At 55.6% G+C, this 19,746-nt stretch overlaps 1 protein-coding gene across 1 annotated transcript in view; it reads right to left on the reverse strand.

Annotated features, from left to right (window-relative positions):
- The window catches only part of LOC144935565 (unconventional myosin-Va-like), a 112,036-nt gene that overhangs the window by 25,272 nt on the left and 67,018 nt on the right, over window positions 1-19,746 (reverse strand). Inside the window, exons 17-29 of the mRNA XM_078862344.1 lie at window positions 19,533-19,619; window positions 17,761-17,872; window positions 17,027-17,238; window positions 12,467-12,623; window positions 11,558-11,797; window positions 10,764-11,012; window positions 10,253-10,346; window positions 8,938-9,086; window positions 7,990-8,112; window positions 6,456-6,578; window positions 5,566-5,664; window positions 4,044-4,268; window positions 3,361-3,464 (exon numbers count right to left, since the gene is read on the reverse strand). Of these exons, the coding sequence (XP_078718470.1) occupies window positions 3,361-3,464; window positions 4,044-4,268; window positions 5,566-5,664; window positions 6,456-6,578; window positions 7,990-8,112; window positions 8,938-9,086; window positions 10,253-10,346; window positions 10,764-11,012; window positions 11,558-11,797; window positions 12,467-12,623; window positions 17,027-17,238; window positions 17,761-17,872; window positions 19,533-19,619 (1,974 nt within the window). The remainder of the gene's footprint in view (window positions 1-3,360; window positions 3,465-4,043; window positions 4,269-5,565; window positions 5,665-6,455; window positions 6,579-7,989; window positions 8,113-8,937; window positions 9,087-10,252; window positions 10,347-10,763; window positions 11,013-11,557; window positions 11,798-12,466; window positions 12,624-17,026; window positions 17,239-17,760; window positions 17,873-19,532; window positions 19,620-19,746) is intronic.

Genomic DNA, 19,746 nt, shown 5'->3' on the forward strand with positions numbered 1-19,746 from the left:
AAGCAAAGCGTTAGGAAGCGGGGGAAGGGCGACGATTAGCGGGTGGGGGGGGGTGCGGAGGGACGACACGAGCCTCACGACGACAGCGCGAGAAAACCGGCAACTCCCACCACCAGGGCGGCTTCTCGCCATTTGCATTATCCCACGAGCCACCTCGCTCTCGCCTCGGACACGTATGCTTCGGAAAACTGTGGACAAGTTTCTGAGAATCCACCACCTCCGTCCGCCCAGCCGGCAGCGTGAACGAGACTCGGCACGACGCCGCGCGTGCCGAGATCACCGCCGATCGCCGCCGTGGGTCCCACCCCCCGTGCTCCCAGCTGTCCGAGCCAACTGACCGATGCGCGACGGGCAGCGGTGGCCAAATGGCGTCTCCCGAGCCGCATGCGGCTCTTCAATCCACCACACGTGCGGGCTCTACCGGCGCGACGTAGAACGTGCTATCGCAGCCGCAAAGAATGATGAACTGCGCCGAAAATTGTCAAAAATATATATGTTCACACACAAATCTGGCTGTCGCCTGATGAAGCTAGTTGTAATTACTGGCGAAACGTCGTACTCAGATTGTAAATGTTGTGGCTTGGCTCTCCAACACACCGGTGTGCTGTACTAGTGACGAATTGGCACGTTCTGTGAACGTGACAAACCTTACTAATTGGCTGTGTCGGGTGGTGGCAGGTTTAACGAAAAAACCCCTGTATTATGGGTATATACACACTAAAACATATAAACACTTGGCTCTTTGCAGAAGTCACGGGTACTTTTTTGGCTCTTGGTCTGTCAGGTGTTGGCCGCCTCTTGCCCGACAGCTCGTTGAAGCACTGCCATGCCCCAACGCCTTGAAGGGAGCATTGGGGCCTTGCAATGGGTATCACCGTGCGCGTGTGTGTGTGACCAGCAGACGGCAACACGGTAATAAACACACATCCGTCGCGAGTTATCCGAACGCCCGCTCTAGCTCTGACCATCTCTGCTCAACCCTGGTTCTGCAGCCACACATAAGCCTTCATATTTGCCTGCCTAGATGACTACAACACGAGCATTAAACTCTAGAACACACTTCACAGTTTGTGAGGAGTATACCGCATTACATCCGCCCACAATGTATTTACACTACCCATAAAACAATCTAACATTTAAAAACATCAACTGTTACCATTCATTGCTAAAAGTGTCACGTAAAAAAACTATGGACAGCCTACGAGTTTGTTGGCCTGCATATGTGACGGCACAGGTAACCGTGGTGACCACAAGGATGCCTTCTCATTCTCTGTGCAAAAAGGTGAAGGTGCAGCCCTGCAATTGATTCCTCACGCCACTGCTCGTGGAAGGTACTCCGCTCGAGGGAGCCCAAGACAGCCTCTCTGCAGGAAGCTTGGCCTGCTCGGCAACGCTGGCAAGACGTCTCGCAAGACGTTGGGGTACCCCCACTTTACCCCACCATACGCGACCTGCCAATCAACTAAGCCTCATTCTCGCATGCGCGCCCCCATCATTCCCCTCGGGGCCGCCCTGCTGAGGAGGTCGCATCGTCACGGTTCCCGTCGTCATGGCTCCCGTCGTCACGGTTCCCATCGTCATGGCTCCCGTCGTCGCGACTGTGGCGCTGGTGGAGCCGGCAAGACACTCGCGAGGGAAGTGAATTCCGCTCGCGGAGCACACACCCCATAGACGCCCTTCTAGGCCGCAGCCTGAACGCCGCCAAATACTAACAAACTTCAAATTCATCAGCCGTTATCTATCCACCCCTCGATAACATAGCGCCAAAGTGAAGAGCATCTTAGGGCCGTGATTCCGATAAGTGCAGCAAGTACGCGTGGCCAGTAAAGCCAGCGGTACTGAAAGCCTGACTTGAGGGTTGGTATTTCGGTTATGCACAGATGGTGGTGAAGAAAAACAGCCATTCCAACTTTTTTCCCTTGCTTTCTTTGCAAGAAACTGTTGGAAAGTTTATATTCGGCCAACACCGTGAATCAGGCTGCCCCGTGTTGATACGTGGCTGTGTTCATCGTTTTGATGCCACGAGGCGAAATTGTATAGCCGCTCTCGTGATACTGTGCTCAAAAAATTAGGAAAGGAAGCCTACAGCCAAATTAGCATGACGTTTGACAAACTTGTTACAAATAGACTATCTGTGTAAAACCACTGTCACAAGGCAGAGCTGTAAGCAAGTACCAATGAAGGCTGGCACAGCTGACATGGAAATAGCATTGAGCCTATCTTTTCCTATCCCTCCCCTGTACTCATTTTTATCCACCACACCAGGCGCGATATTCAAAGCAAAGTCAGGCCAGGAAAGGCGCCGCTGTGGTGAGATGTTAACTACCTCGCCTGGTATACAGGAGGTCGTGGGTTCGACCCCGACCCTGACGTCTCCTGTATATTTGGAATTTAAATGTCTCTCTCCATGGCCGCGTGGATTTTTTCTCCGGGTCCTCCGGGATTTGGCTGCTATAAATATCCACGTGAATAGCCCCTTTGTTGAGCTGTCATTTGCGAGTCAGGTCGCTTCTGAGAAAATAAAGCTGCAGTAAATAGCTCAGTGGGCCTTACCTGGTAACGTAAACATTTGTTTAGTCGATACATCCAAAACCGTCACACGCATCGTTCAATGCCAGGGAGAAAGGGGTATGCACGCGCAAGCGTGGGCATGCACGCGCAAGCGTGGGTATGCACGCGGCGTGCCGTGAAGCCGCCCGCGGGAGCGGCAGGCACCCTGGACAGATGAGCGCGGGCAGAAGCATTCCGGCACGAGCGTCACTCACGTGAGACTAGCGCGTTGTCACCTTCCCCGCCGACCCGCGACCTAACTCGGGGGCTCACAGCGCGTGCCCGGCGATGGAGCCGTGCGATGCAATGCTCAGGCTCACGCCCGACATTCATGGCTTCATTCGGATGTGGTTTCTTAAGGCCTGAGCGATGCACAGCATCTGCGCTTGCGGCAAGAGGCACACACTGCAGCCGCACGCCGCGTGTTTCTGGTGACGGTGCCGTACATCTTGGCAACCAGGCGGATTCTTAGTTGTTGTTGTTTCAATCAACTTCTCGTTTCTAATCCAGGCGTCGCGGTCAGGTAACCGCACCTTTTACTTTCACCGAACAGGCCGATTCAAACTCGGCGAGCGTCGCCGCTCCAATTGTAATCGAGCGCTCTCCACGCCAGCGAGGCTGCTCTCCGCTTGGGTGCGAGGCTCTCGGCGGGCACGTGGCCGCCGTCGTCTGGGCGTCTCACCGCCCCGCGGCGGTCCGACGAGTTACCGCTCGCGCCACGGGACGGGGCGAGTCGGCGGCGATCGCTGCGTGACGTCGGGTGGGGCCGTCACGTGGAACGCCGCGCACGCGCAAGCACGCAGCACGTACCTGTTGGCCTCGCGCACGCCCATGTACGCCCTCTTCACCTCCTCCTCGTCGTCCAACTTCTCCAGGTCCTGGGCAAAGCGCGCCGCTGCCTCGGACATCGATCCCTGCGCGAGGCCCGGCGCGAAACGGCACGGTTAGGCAAGATTCGCCCGCGCCGCTCCACACGACCCAACATGCTCCCCCCAACACAGCGACCCCCCCCTCCTTCCCTAGGCGACACTAGAAGCATAGGAATCGATAAAACATTAACAAATGCAACATAAACTAAGCTTAGTTTACTGTAAGGCTGAGGATGATGTAAGAAACCAAATTGTCACCGTTTACCCCACGACTGTTTCCCTTATGTAATTCCACCTACATTGTTCCTAATTATGGTTTCGGTGAGCGAGGATGAAGTCAGCGACCTTCTACTGGGTTAGCCCCATCACGCGGGCGAGCTTCGCTTAACCCCCACAGCGAGCCGGGCCTGAGGCCGGACCGTCCGTCACGTCTCGGCTCCCGTTCACAATCTCACTTGGCATGTACGCACACATGTATGTTGAACTTCTTTCGCGCCGTACGTAGCCGACTAATCGTCGGGGTCCTGGAAGCGGTACGAAACAATTCAGCAACAACCCTCAGACCCCCCGGCGGGGTTGGGGTAAAACGAGCGTCACCACCGCCTCGCTCGCTCGCTCGCTCACCTTCTGCCGCTCGCCGCCCAGGATCTGCGACTTGAGGTGCAGCACCTCCTCGCGTCGCACCTCGAGCTCCTCCAGCGCAGCGTTGAGGTGTCCCAGCACGTGGTCGTACGGCGTGCAGCCGGCCGCCCGGCCGGGCCCCGTGGCCCGCTCGTCGTCCCGCAGCGAGTGCCGCAGCTCGTCCAGCTCCGACTTGAGCCGCCGGTTCTCCGCTTCCAGCTCGCTCCGCTGCCGCGGCGGGAGAGGGCGCGCGCACGTTGCATTCGCGAGGCCCGGAGCAAGGTCTTCCCTGGCTCCTCAGCTAGGAGCGCTAGAGTCCGTTCTCCTATAACGCTGCGTGTTGTTTTCACGACGCGAATTGGGATATAACGCGATGAATGTGCTGGGGAACGCATTTTTGTAAAACGCGGATGCGAATTGGATGTCACGCGATCGAGCAAACGTAGCTACGTCGCGTCCAGTAGGAACAAGCGGTCGTACGGTTGCCTCGGCAAAGCATCGCACGAGGCGTTGGGATACTGCTGGATGCTGCCGGATGCTGCCCCATGCGCCTCAAGTCTTTGTTCGGCCTGCGCTACGCATCTCGCGTGTCATCGTGGACTCTGCTTTACCCCCTAAATTATAGATTATTTATTCCAACGCAATTTTTCAATAACGCGGTGTTCTTCAGGAGCACAACTATCACCGCGTTATAGGAGAACACACGGGACCTCCACTGGTGCATCCGAGCTGAGCCAGCGCAGGGGCCTTCACGGTGCCAGTGGCCTTCCGCTGCCTATAGCCGCGTCCAAACCATGATACGCTGGCATCACGAGACACCTGAATTTAGCTTGGGGCCGAGCAGGGCCAGGGAGCAGGGCCAGTGGCGTGTCCGTTGCGTGCGACACAGCGTCGCCGCGTCATTTACATGAGTACCGACTCTTTTATTGTAAGGGATGGGAGGCACAGTGGAAAATCAACCTGTTGCCTCCTGACCTGAGCCAGGTTGTCTCGGCACGGCTCCATGTAAAAAGAGCTCTACGTGGACCATGGTAGAATAACATGTGCATATGCATCCACTGCTGGATGAGGGTCTCCCACGTGGGTCACAGGGGTTATTTTGACCATCCTTCTCTAGGCTGGTCATTGTGGGTTGGTGAAGGTCGGTAGAAGGTCGGTAGAATACAACAATGCATTTTGCTGCACAGTCCACAACAGCTGATTATGCACAGTGATCACCCATCCAAGACCTATCCAGGCTCAACCTTTCTTAGTCCCGAGTTCTGTATGCATGTTGAACTTCTTTAGCATCATACGTAGGCCAAGATTGGGCGTGTTCAGAGTGATTTGGCCACGGCCTATCAGTTAACAAATGACTCATTCTACAAAAGGCAACGATTAACCCCGGTGCCGACTAACGTGGCGATGACAATCTCTTGACCTTGCCCGGCGTGTTTATTTTAACGCACCGCCGCAATTACGCTGCAGCGACGTCACATCTTTTACACCCCCCTCTATTACCGAGCCCAAGGTCGAAGGCTCATACCTTGAGGTCGTCGTACTCAATCTCCTCGTCCGTGCGGGGGTCGGCCGCCCCCTTGGCTGCCGGGAGGGCCTGGTCGGACACCGAGTCGCCGTCGATGCCCTGGAAGCCGACAAAGCCGCCGCCGCCGCTTAGCGCGCTCACTCCCAGGGCCACGCGCGCACACACACTGCAGCCAATCGGTCTCTCCGTGGGTTTACAGTGACGAAAGACCACACGGCATATCAAGGTGCATTCAGAGAAAGCACTCGCACAGGGGTCGGCAACCAAAATAACAGGAAGAGACATTCTTTCAAAAAATTTGGTGTTAAAAAAAAACTCCACATGTAAAGAGCCCCAATTGCGTGTGGTGAATGGCGAGACGGTGGTCCTCCTTAATAAACGACGTCACGAAGCAGCAGCAGCCTGCACTAGCACGGAGAAGGGCGAGAAGAGGAGACGGTGGAGGGGAGTCGGAGAGAAGGGAGAAGAGACGGCGAGAGAGGCAGAGAGAGTGCGCGGTGACACGGACCAACGGTAGCTCGTCCGCCGCTCGTTGCAGAATGGTCCACAGTTCGAACGCAGCGGCCGCCCTGATTAATACCGCGGTCCGCATCGACAGCAACGATGCTACCCGTCGTACGCGTGACAGTGGACGTTAAAGAACCCGCGTCACACGATTCACAAGAGAAGGCCATTGTGTGCCGGCGTCGCGGTCCAGATTTGAACAATAATTCGCAAGTCACTCCGTAGCATCGACACAGAAATCATCGCAGGACCGTGCTGAAAAAGAGCAATCACACAGTGAGGCTTTCGTGGGTAAACAGGCGCAATAATTCGAATGTGAATGATACAAATAATGAAGACAAAGAGAGGTGGAGAGGAAGGAGGGGAGAGGGGGGAGGGGAGAGCACCTTGCCCTCGTGTCTGTCAAGGCGCTCCTGCATCCACCGCTTCTCCTGCTCCAACTCCCGCACGCGCTTCTGCAGCTTCAGGAAAATGGTGAAGTCCATCGCAGCCTTGACGGTGTCCACCTCCTGGCACGGTGGCGGCATCGATCCCTCAACATCATCATCATCATCGCAATCACCACCATCACTCGTACCACCACCACCATGTTCATAACCACTACAATCACCAACACCATTATGCCAACCACCACCATCATGATCACCGCCATCACCATAATCATTAACCATGACTAATAATGACCACCACCACCATGACCACCATCACCATCAAGATGGCTAACCACAATGGGATCCCCCGCAATCATTGTGAATAAGAGGTAATTTACCCCCATTGCTGCCAGCAAAGGTTGGTGCAGCAGTAGCAGCAGTTGCAGCAGCATCACCAGCAGTAACAACAGCAGGGGCGGCAGCAGCAGCAGGGGCAGCAGCAGCAGGGGCAGTAGTAGAAGCCACAGGGGCAGCAGCAGCAGCCAGGGCAGCAGCAACAACAAGGGCAGCAGTGGCAGCAGCGGGGGCAGCAGGAGCAGCGCTAATTTCAAAGTGTCACAAGAGGCTTCCAGTAGCAGCAGCAACAGCAACAGCAGCAGCAGCAGCAACAGCAGCAGCAGCGCGTCTGACACCCACACGCGCCCCTTGGTTTTCATCGCCTCCATTAGCACCGGCACACAGCGTAATAGTAGTAGCAGTCGCACACGAGCCCGGTGTTATCTAAATTAGGCATTTCCAAAGTGCAAGCCATGACTTTTCAAATCGTCAGTAATGATCCCCAAAGGTGGTTATTGTGTGTGAACGGGCCCAAATGTCACAGATACAAATAAATACCCTCAACTGGGAATTAGCTAACATTACCAATTATGCTAATACGCCAATTATACGAATACACCTGTTACATCTCCTACTCAGGACGGATAACGAATCCCAGACGAGTTTCACGTGGTTAAATGGACGACATTTAAATTAAATATAATCGCTAGAGGAAAGCGGTGGTCTCAAATCTCCACAACACGCATTCACGCAGGGCGAGCCTTGCATGGGGAAGCAATTCTTGAGAATGGAGAATGACGAAGCGGGAGAGAGGGAGAGAAGAATGTGAACTGCTAGAGCGTTGGGGAACATCGTCACAGCAATCAAGGGCAGTGGGAGAAACGGGGCCACGGCGCAAGTTGGGAAAGTCCCGAGTCACCGGCGCTGGGACCGGCGCGACGGAGTGGTGTGGGGGGGGGGGGCATGGGGCCGGGCCTCGGCACGAGTGGTGGCGTCAGTGTGGGTGCCGAGAGAGAGACGCTCGCACGCCAACCGAGCCGAGCGCCACACGGCAAACGAGACACGAGACAACTCGGCGCTCGCTCGCGTACGGACGAGACGCGGACGAGCCGGGTGCCGCTGCAATCAATGCTCGAGGGGCAGCCCCCGTTGCGCATTCCGCTGCTGGATGGGTGCGAACGTAGCGGGCCACGGATATGGAGGCAAGCCGCACCTCCAGGTGGCGGGTCAAGTCCGTGGTGTCGACGTCGGACGTCATGATGGAGTTGTAGGCCGACTCCGACTCGTTGCTGCTCTGCGTGGAGCCGGTCCTCCTGTGGCCCGGCTTCGCAGTTGCCTGCGGCGAGAAGAAGCGGAACACGCGCGGTCGGCGGGGCAGTCGGCATCGCCCACTCGGGCATCTGTCCTGAGCAGGCGGGCGGCACGCTGCTTCGCTTCGTGCGGCCCGCGGGCATGCGAGGCCGCTTCGGAACGGCCCTGCGAACGATGTTTTTCCATCACGACAGCGCCGAGTGCTGTTGGCGAGCTCCTACGATGCCCAGGGCGGCACACGAGAGGGCGGCGTGGCTAGCACCGCTCCTTTGTCTCCCCAGGGCTGATTATATACAATGCACCGAATACACAATTAGGGCTGAGTCGACCTAGGCATGGACCAAGATGGTTTAGATATTATTTGTCACTGATTGTTGGCTGTGGCTGGGAATCGAACTGGGTCTGAGCTCAGAGGGCAACCGTTCCACCCCCACGCACAGCAACAGCCGCCGATCGCCACTGAGTGACGGTGATGTGTACCAGTCTGGGTGCACATTGAGGCTAAGTGAAGTGTCAGAGGCTTACCAACAGGAGGTCACGAGACAGACCCAGGCGTGAGGTCCAGGTGCAAACAAAGACAAATATCGTCCGTACAGCCTCTAACAGGCTGTTGGGGGGGCAAGTGCTGTTAGCAAGCACCTACAAGGCCAGAACAGGACACGAGGAGGTGGGTGGCCAGCACCACGCCCAACCACCTTTGTCTCCCCAGTGGCGATGCTTACCCACCGCACCAGCTACTCAATTGAAGCTGAGTCCACCCAGGGAGGACCAGGAGCAGTTCAGATAAATAATTAATCCTCACTGTGCGTCGGTGGTTTTGAGCGGGAATCTAACTCGAGTAACTGGGCACCTTGAGCATCTCGGTCTCTTCGCGCAGGTTCTCGTGCCGCAGCTCGAGGCGCGAGAACTCCTTGACGAGCGACTGGTAGCGCGAGCGCTCCTCGTCCAGGTCCGCCTGCAGCTGCCGCGTCTCGTCCGCCAGGCGCGCATTCAGCTCATCTGCGACGGCACGGGGGGGGGGGGGGACGTGTGACGTCGATTCTCAACGTGGAGGGAAAAAGCGGAGGACCCAGAAAAAAATCCACGCGACCGCGGAGAGAACAAACACGCAAATTCCAAATATACAGGCGTCAGGGTCGGGATCGAATCCACGACCTCCTGTGTGCCGGGCGAGGTCGTTAACATGTCGTCAACGTGGGGCGCCATGGTGCTGCTCGTGAGCTCGGCACTGCCTCGATAGAGAAGGAAGCTTCGATTTAAAGCTTTCGTGACTGCAGGGATTCATCTTCTTGGTTCTTTCGGTAAAGTCACGTAGAATGGAAATAATAAAATAATAAAAATAAAACATAATAAAATAATTCTCATGACGTTTCGGCCACAACGCAAGCAGCCGTCCTCAGGTGTCCTCAGGTGTTCTTCACCTGAGGACGGCTGCTTGCGTTGTGGCCGAAACGTCGTGAGAATTATTTTGTTATGTTTTATTTTAATTATTTTATTATGTCCATTCAACGTGACTTTACCGAAAGAACCAAGAAGAGAGAAGGAAGCCTGATGAGAATTTAATGAAACACAAATTTACTCGTGATTTTTTATATTGGCATAAGCATATGTACCTATTAGTAGCTAATCAGTAGCAGGCAAACCCTTTGAATGCAATTTTTATTATTATTCTTTGTTCGATTTGGCTTGGGTAGGTCACAGTGCCCAGTACTCAAAGCCATCGATGATTAACATCGTCTCATTGTTTCATTCATTTGGGAGCACCGCATCAACAAGTTTCTAAAGGGGCAGAGACCAGACTCGCACGGGGGTTCCATGCCAGTCGCGCGCGGCTCAGCAGAGTCAAGAGCGCACGTCAGCCCAGCGAGCGCGCCATCAACACGCAGAGAGACGGACAAAACCAGCCGCGGCAAGAGACTCGCGGCACGGGCACAGCTGGGCGCGTGCAACAGGAAGCGCAGCGTACACAAGGGTGACGGTCAAAGCGCGAGGGTGACGGTCACACGAGCAGCAAGGGCAGCAAGGGCAGCAAGGGCAGTTGGATTGCTCTTTTGTCAACGCGCTTCTGGACGAGGGCCTCCCCGCGCCGTGCGGGGTCGCGGGGGACCGTTTGGCCAATGGGACGCGGACGGGGTGGGGGCGGGGGTGGTGGGGGGGCGACGCACCGTGCATCTCCTTGTCCTTGGCCTGGATGCGCAGGTTCAGCTCCTCCTTCTCGCTCTTGAGCAGCGCCGTCTGCTCCATGAGCTCAGCCACCACCTGCAGGACCGGGGACGGCGGCACCGACGACCCGAGGTCAACTCGAGGTCAACTCGAGGTCAACCCCTCGACGCAAACCCCACTGTGAGCTCTAATTAGGGCTGCGACAGAGAGTCCGTTTAATTAACATTCGAATTTTGTGGTCGTTGATTACTCGGGCCCTGTAAGCGCGGTGGCTGCCCAAACATTGTGGCTCCCGGAAGCGGGGATCCCCCCCACCCCCCCTTCCCCCCGGGTCCCCCCGGCGTGACGCGGCGGGGCGTTGACGTCGCCGAGCGCCCGCGCATCACCTCCCGTCCAGCGGCACGGCGAGCGCTAAGCGAGACTTTTCTTTTTCAAACTATCTTCGTGTTGTCTGACAACAACACCGGCGACAATAAAACAACAACAACGACGACAACAAGGACGGCGAGTCACCTTCTGGGTCTCCTGCTGGTACTTGCTCGCGTTTTCCTGCAGCGCACTCTTCTCGGCGAGCGCTCGCTCCAGCTGCTCGCGCAGCTGCTGCACCTCGTCGGCGAGCCCGGCGAGCCGCGTGCCCGAGCTGCGAGCCTCGTCGGCGCCGGCGCGCAGCCGCTCCAGCTCGGAGCGCAGCCGCTCCGCCTCCTGCGCGTGCGCGTGCTCCGTGGCCGCCAGGCGCTCCTGCATCGCCTTGCTGTCCCGCGTCTGTCGTCGGGGACGGGGAGGGAACCAGCCGGGGTGGTGGACATGTTAACTACCTCGCCTGGTATGCGGGACGTCGTGGGTTCGATCCCGATCCCGACGCCTGTATACTTGAAGTTGGCTACTCTTTCTCTCTCCGCACGGTCGCGTGGATTTTTCTGCGGGTCCTCAGTTTTTTCCTCCCCACATTTAGAAACGACGTCGCGCGTCTCGAGTATTTGGCTGCAACAAATTGTCCGCGTGATGAAAAGCCGCTCCGATGAGCTTTCATTTGTGGCCAGGTCGCTTGTGAAAAAAGAGCTACATAGCTCAGTGGGCCTTACCTGGTAATACAATTTTTTTTGTAGTTTTTTAGTTTAGGGCTCGGTTCCAACGCGGCTTCTCGACAAACACAAAACGCGACGGACGTTAAACGCGGGGGAGTTGCAGGTCTCGCTCGCTCGCCCCACACGAGCAGGCCGGCCGGCCATGAGTGTGTGCGCGTGCGTGTGCGTGTGTGTGTGCGCGTGTGTGTGCGCGTGTGTGTGTGCGCGTGCCCTCTCACCCACCTGCTCGTTGACCTTCATCTGCAGCTGCACGACCTTGTTCTCCATGCCCTTGTGCAGCGTCTTGAAGTGCTCCACCGAGCGCGCCTCGATGCGCAGCTGCTTGAGCTCGCGGCGCGCTCGCATGCGGCGCACGCAGCACTGCAGGTGCACGACGGCGCGCAGCTCGCGCTGCACCAGCCGCCGCGCCAGCCAGCCCCGCACGTGCTTCTGCAGCACCACCGCTTTGTGCCGGTACAGCATCTGAGCAGCACAAGCGGGGTGAAGGGGGGGGCGCAGACGGACGTCGCTCGCGAAACGTGTCGTTTGTGTTTTTGTGTTTTGCGATTAAACGCAGTCGGCAAGGTTGAGGGTTTCCCAGAGGTGGCACGGCCCCCCGCACATTCTGCTCCACCACCCCCCCCCCAAACACCCTCATTTGTGGGCGATAGATAAACTTAAAAGTTTGTTTATGAAACACAAGATACATTTATTTTTCCTTTTCGATAATATTGCAAGTGCGGGATGTCCTGGAACAAAAACTCCCACGAAAATCTTCGCGCGCACAAAGTAGGCTTTTGTTGAGAGCGGGGAAAAAATAAAAGGAGCGGATTATTAAGCTCATTGTGTGACTGCCCATTGTACCTCCCTAGTTTCAGATGATAGGGCCAAAGCTTACCACTGCCCATTCTCTTCCCCTCCCCTCGCCCCTGCACTCCCTCCCGTCCTTCCCCTGTAGCCCTTTCGTGACCCCCACGTGCCCTCTGTCACGGTCACTCATTCCTCGGCCCTTGCCACCTAAATCTCTCGATTTGTGTCACCGCTTTTTAAACGACCTAAAGCGCCTTGGGCCAAGGCGCTCTATAAAATATAAAATAAGACGAGATAAATGTCACCGCGTCTCTTAAAATTCATCTCGCGCCGTCTCCGCACCTGCTGGTATCGCTGCCGAGCGAATATCCCTCGCGCCCGGGCCTGCATGCGGATGGCGGTGCGGCGTATCTTGGCGTAGGCGCGGCGCACGCGGTACATGCGGTACGCCGTCTGGATGATGACGGCCGCCCGCGTTCTCCGCATGAACTGGGCCAGCCTAGGGAGGGGGGGCAGGGGGGGGGGCACAGAGCAGGCGCAGGTGACCCGGCCCGGCACACGGCACCGCACGGCACACAGCGGGGACACGACGCGACAGGTTGGATTTACGCGGCAGGTGAACGAGACTGTAAAGCCCATTTCTTTGGGAGCGCTCTTTGTGTGTTGGTTTGTTGCCCTTCCCCCGCACCTCCGATTCGCCACGGCCGGCTACGTACGGCGCGAAAAAAGTTCAACACACGTACGTACGTACGTGCGTAAACACGAGCGCATTTCGAGACGCTGTGTGGAAACATCGAGTCAATCACGGGCAGAGGAAAGAAGGGCGCTCTTGAAGCTGGAATTGTATTAGGGGCAGGGCGTGGACAGCAAAGATTGCTGGGGACAGCATAGGAGAAAGAGCGACCTCCCACTGAGCAAAGGTTGACTGTAAGTTGTGACAGAAAGCCTTGGTTTCTGGAACGGCAGGTGTGTGGGGAAGAGTGAGACGAGATGGGAGAGGCAGGAGAGTGCGTGGAGGGGGGTAGAGTGAGATGAGAGGGGAAAGGTAGGAGAGTGCGTGGAGGGGAGTGCAGTGAGACGAGAGGGGAGAGGCAGGAGAGTGCGTGTAGGGGAGTAGAGTGAGGTGAGAGGGGAGAGGCAGGAGAGTGCGTGGAGGGGAGTAGAGTGAGATGAGAGGGGAGAGGTTGAAGAGTGCGTGGAGGGGAGTAGAGTGAGATGAGAGGGGGGAGGTAGGAGAGTGCGTGGAGGGGAGTGGAGTGAGATGAGAGGGGAGAGGTAGGAGAGTGCGTGGAGGGGAGTGGAGTGAGATGAGAGGGGAGAGGCAGGAGAGTGCGTGGAGGGGAGTAGAGTGAGATGAGAGGGGGGAGGTAGGAGAGTGCGTGGAGGGGAGTGGAGTGAGATGAGAGGGGAGAGGTAGGAGAGTGCGTGGAGGGGAGTGGAGTGAGATGAGAGGGGAGAGGCAGGAGAGTGCGTGGAGGGGAGTAGAGTGAGATGAGAGGGGAGAGGCAGGAGAGTGCGTGGAGGGGAGTAGAGTGAGATGAGAGGGGAGAGGCAGGAGAGTGCGTGGAGGGGAGTAGAGTGAGATGAGAGGGGAGAGGGAGGAGAGTGCGTGGAGGGGAGTAGAGTGAAACGAGAGGGGAGAGGCAGGAGAGTGTGTGGAGGGGAGTAGAGTGAAATGAGAGGGGAGAGGCAGGAGAGTGTGTGGAGGGGAGTAGAGTGAAATGAGAGGGGAGAGGCAGGAGAGTGCGTGGAGGGGAGTAGAGTGAAATGAGAGGGGAGAGGCAGGAGAGTGTGTGGAGGGGAGTGGAGTGAGATGAGAAGGAAGAGGTAGGATAGTGCGTGGAGGGAAGTGGAGTGAGATGAGAGGGGAGAGGCAGGAGAGTGCGTGGAGGGGAGTGGAATGAGATGAGTGGGGAGGGAGTAGAGTGAGATGAGTGGGGAGAGTAGAGTGAGATGAGAGGATTGTTCACGAGATTCACGCAAAACGCAAAACCGAGCAGTGTGCGCGGAACAGGCAGCACAACAGGCACAGCATTACACGCGTGACACACAACACCGCACGGAACATATTACAAGACGTATGCTGCCCAGAGAATGGCACGGAACGTGATACAGGACGTATGCTGCCAAGAGAATGGAATGCAAATAATGACGCACAGTGCGCTGAGCACAGAGAATATTGCATCCTCATTAAGCGTGATTTATACCGCGTGGTGGAGCGATGCACAGCAAAGCATCGCGGGCAGAACAGAGAGGAAGCTTGTTTGGATTGACCCGCAGCATCTCTTGCGGCGGCGAACGCGCGAGCTCACGGCGACTTGTATCTCTATCGCTGGGGCTGCTGGGAGCAGCGGCCGAGGCCCTCGCGCGCTGCGCAAGGAAACTGGAAAACCGAGTTGTGCCAATTTTTTTATTATTATATATATTTTTTACACCGCCAGGTAAGGCAACTTCGCGTGGATATTTATAGCAGCCAAATTCTGTAAGCGCTTGATGTTGATTCTAAATGTGGAGGTGGGGAGGAAACTGGAGGACCAGGAGAAAAGTCCACGCGGCCACAGGGAAAGAGACATGCAAACTCCAAATATAGAGGTGTTAGGGTCGGGATCTAACGCATGACCTCCTGTGCACCAGGCGAGGGAGTTAACATCTCCTAGCCACCGTGGCGCCCATTCTCGGTAAGGGCGAACGTCAGTGGCGAGTGGTTTCTGATCTGGTCCTGGGCACCCCCTTTGCCAAGCCATGCTGACCTGCTTGGTGAAATATGGTCAAACTACTTCCATAGGCATGGAGAAGCGATGATGAGGGTTATTTTCACTTTTTTACGTAATATTTAGAGGATAAACAATTATAATGCTGTATAAATATTCAACCGTTTGTCAATGCATTACTGGATGAAGTCTTCCCCACATTGTGCCGGTCACAGCAACGGTCAGTGTGGGGGTGTCCTCACCGAAAAGATTTAAGCTGCTTGTCAACAGCTAAACGTAGACAGACAAGGCATGTGGCGCACACCCACCCTTGCCGGTTTATATCATCGTGCTCGAAATCTGTTCAATGCCTCTCCAACTTAACTGTTCTAGGAACAGATTGAATTATTATTTGTCAGAGCCAAGTTGCGTCGCAGGAAATGTATCTCTTCTTTAGTACCGATTTAAGTTGGTGCCGTATTTCCGATGTCTTTCATTACAGGGTGGTGGTTTTTGACAATTTCTAATTTGTTAGGTTTTGCTCCGATTTAAAATCACTTCAATAGTTGTCGTTCGTTTTTTTATTTTACTGGTTTTGTCATTGTGGCGACTCGGGTCACCTTGCAAATGAGACGCACCCTGGTCGCTCGCGTCCTCCCTTGGTGAAACAGATACATTTGAACTTGGAAGGGAGGGAGGGAGGGCGCGCAAGACAGGTTCAGATGTCACTCGGCCAATCACGCCAACCATGGCGGGGCATCTTACGCAAGTCAACGGGTTCACGGGGCAGCACCGTGGGCGCTGGCGTCCCCTAATTATAGCCACAATTACTAAAAATACAAATTGAAATGGCTTCCTATTCTGGGCATGGGCATGGGTGGCAAATGAGTGGGCACGTAACACTATCGATGTAATCTCCAGGACAAATTGGTAATTAAATCTTTAGATGTCAGCAGCTGAATCCGTGCAAGCATCTTGGTAAGATAAATTAGTAAATGAAAATTATACAAAATTAACCCGTAAAAACAAAGATTTTCACTATATATCCTTTATATGCGTGGCAGCTAGAGTCCTCTCGTCCTCTGGCTTGAGATGGCTGCCACCTATGGGTCAGATGATTGTCTGCCAGCATTAAGCAATTGGTAATTAAATATAATTAATTTTTTCCTAAAAAGTGTAAAATTTTGGAGAAAAAATTTTTCACGAAAATAAATTGTCACGCACAACGAGTCTGTGTGCAAAATGTCAGCTCGATTGGATCACGGGAAGTGGGTTAAAAAACGACCGAAAAATTTGCACGGTCGTAAGCGCGCAAGCAAGCAAGCAAGTGAACTTAATATAAAGGATTTAAAAAGTAGCATTGAAGAGCTCAAGTCATAGATGCAGGCTCACGCAGGGTAGGGTGGCATTTAGGTCGGACACCAAAGATGCAAGGTCGGCAAAGACGAGCCGGCCGAACGTCACCAAGTCGCCTCTCCACAGGCACGCTCACAACCACAGCCACACACTCCGCTGGTTTCGCCTTCCTTAGGCATTAAATAAGACAGCATGAGCATCAATTGCTTCTGCACTAACTTTCTTTTGTTGTTGTTGTTGCTCCGTCAACGACTCTCGTGATTTAATCGAGTGAGAGCCCACGGAGGTCAATGAATCACAGCGAGAGGAAATGTTGCGATATGGCGTACGAAACTTCAACACTGGCACACGCTGGTTCTACTCCGTTTAATGGTGGCATTATTGTGCTCTTAACTGCACGCTGCACATGAAATGGTGAGCCAGAACCAAACCCAGCAAGGTAGAACCAAGCACTATTTTCAAACAAAGGGATATGGGATTCATTTGGAAGGGAGCTTCTTGCTGTCGGTGATTCCAACATCGTCGCCGTTATAAGCAAATAACACAGGCGGTGGAGGATATTGGGATGAGAAGGGATGGGATGACGCTGGGATGGGGAGACAAGGGAGGGGTGGGTTGGAGCGTGGTGCGAGTGAGCGGTGGGAGTGTGGATGTCAGGCCAGGGCACTCCCAGCCGCGCTCAAAAATAGCACGATGTACGTGCGGTGTGGGGTTGCCTTGGGAGCAGTTAATCAACAGTCTGCGGCCGTGAAATCCACGTGTTCGCTCGGCAGGAGGATAAGGAGGAGCTGCTTCTGCTGAGCATCGGGTGAACCCGAGGAGGGGGCGAGGCCGCGGGCGCGTGAGTCGGACGTACCGGCGGGCCTGGTGGCCGCGCACGTGGAGCTGGATGGTGATGGCCGCCGCGCGCATGCGCAGGTAGCGCTTGCGCTGGAGCCACCCGCGGATCGTCTTCTGCATGCGGATGCAGGCCGCGCGCAGCTTGTCCGCGCGCAGCTTCTCCAGGTACGCCACCTGGCCCGCTCGGAAGAAGATCTTGGTTTTGCCAAACTGGAACTTGTCCGGGTCCTGGTTATTTTGGCGAGAAAGGAAAAAGACAGCGTGGGCATTTTTCGCTTCCGAGCAATGACGTTTTGATCCACATGGGCCTTGTTTTTAGACTCTCGTGTGTGGATACTTTGCACGTAAAAAACATTGCTGGGATGCGCCTCTTGATGGTAGGATCAAGAACGTATAATTACACTGTAGAGCATAAACACAAGCGAGCATGTCATACACTTTTTCACTGCCGACGGAATATTTTGAGGGTAGACGCGTCCTCTCATGCGCGTGTTTTTCCCTCTTTCGCCCTCCACTCCGTCGTTAACCCTGACCACCAGCGACGAGTCCGACCCAAGCCGACTCAACGATTCCCGTGTGAAATTTCCACCATCACAGACAAGGAGGGGTGGGTGGGGGGGACACACGGCACCAGCACCGCACTCAGCGCGACGTTGCCGACTTTTGATTTGACGCGAACGTGCCAGCTTTGGCGAACGGGAGGCCGGGCCCGCCGCACGCACGACGGGCAGCGGGGCCGTGCGCCCCCACCTTGATGACGTGCTCCAGCACGTTCTGCACGGTCTGCTTCTTGTCGTCGCTCACAATGTCCTTCTTCCTCATGAGCACGCGGTAGCGGTTGAAGAACTCCTGGTAGGTCCACCTGCCGGGGGGGGGGGGGGGGGCAAGGAGAGCGACGAGGGCGTCGCTTGGCGAGCACTCGGCGGTGCAGACCCCCGAGCTCCTCCGGAGGACGCGGTGTCGGCACACAGTAACCACACCTCTCTCTTACGCAACTCGCTGTCCAACTAGAACCTGCCGTCATCATCATCGGCAGCTACGAACGATCCACTGCTAGATGAAGGCCTCCCGAAGCCGTCGGCATCCCTCTCGGTGTTGCGATGTTATCCTACGCCGTATCGCGCGCTTCCAGATGCGCTTCCGCGGCCGTCTGGAGCACTCTTCCTTCCGATATGAGGAAGCCACTGGGAGATATGCATTTTTAAATCATCTAGATTGAAAACTAATTTCTTTAGAACTGCTTTTTGTGGTTAGATTGTTGTCCTTCCCCCCGCACCTCCGATTAGCACGGTTAAATCTGCACGGTGCGAAAGAAGTGTCAACATGCACACACACGGGCTGATTGAATTTCTCCTCCCCGGGTGCGTTCCCTCCCTTTGCCACCACTCCGTCGCTCGTCTGGATCACCGGCCAGCGACGTACCCTGCCCGAGGCCACTTACTTTTCCCATTTTGTAAAAATTACATCCGTAAACCTGAGTACGCTTGCGAATTCGCGTGTTCCTCGTTATGCCCTTCAGTGTAATTCCCAGCGCGCACCTCTCCGCCGTTATTTATTCACTCGTCAAAGTCCTCGTTTCTGACCCATGTATCACATCGCCTGAGGTACGCCCGATCTAGAACAACGATTGCAAATGGAACGGAGTGCGCGACTGCAAAAACGTCACGGCCGAGCCACCGAAAAGCTTACCACTGCGCCATCTAGCGTCGTCTTCTTCCTATAGCAAACAAAAGTAAACCCCAAAACCGAGAATCGATCAAACATCCCAAAAGCAGGGGACGCCTCCTCTGATACGTGCTGAAGTTTCATTGGGGAAACATTTCCAAAGTAACGTTTTTGCGGAATTGACAAAAATGAATTCTGGACTTTGTCAATCCACTGCTGGACAGAGGCCCTCCCCACGCCACGTTGGGGCCCGTCTGACCTTCGCCGCACCGATCGGCGCAGGTTTGTGAATGTGGGACCCAGGACCGGTTCAGATATCCACTCGCCACTGCCATTAGTCGCGATCGGGAATCCAATTGAGGTCACCAGGGTTCATTGCAAAGGCCGCCGATAACCACTGCTGCCCCTGTTAAGCCAACAATAATTCTGATGAAAACATGAACGGTCTTTTAGCCTTTCGGGCAGGAATATAGGCGTTGTTAAGAAGTTAAAAGACCAATAAGACGGAATGGGAAAATTCATTGAAACTGGAGGAATCCGATGAGCTACAATGCTCTTTGTCACAGATGTCCCGTTGCTTCAGAGAGACGTCCAGTAGAGGCCTATCACAGTGCACCAAGTCTGCATCAACCACGCACGCTACGTGGCAACACGTGACAACATGTTTTACCAGAAGCATGTTGTGATACTGGCAAAAAGGGTCCCCGTAGATCCAACAATAACTCTCGGGCATCTTTCTGCGCGTCTTGGGCCCTCTCTTCCCCCCCTGCTGTGGAATTAACGGGCGGGCAAGGCCGCGGGCGGGCAAGGCCCGGGAGGGCAAGGCCGCGACGTCCGTGCCGTCGTCTCCGCCGTACCTGGACGGGTACCCGGCGGCGCTCAGTCGGATCGTCTCCAGGACCCCGCACGCTCTCAGCTGCTGCACGGCTCGCTTGGGGTCAAACCTGCGCACGCGCGAGCACGCACGGACGGACAGACGCACCGACGCAGCCACGGCAACGGTTAGGACCGGGAGAGACGCGAGTCGCGCGCGGTGGGCGAGCGTAGACGTGTAGGGTAGAGAAGTACGAA

The sequence above is a fragment of the Lampetra fluviatilis genome, chromosome 13 (assembly GCF_964198595.1).
Source record: "Lampetra fluviatilis chromosome 13, kcLamFluv1.1, whole genome shotgun sequence".
NCBI lineage: Eukaryota > Metazoa > Chordata > Hyperoartia > Petromyzontiformes > Petromyzontidae > Lampetra > Lampetra fluviatilis.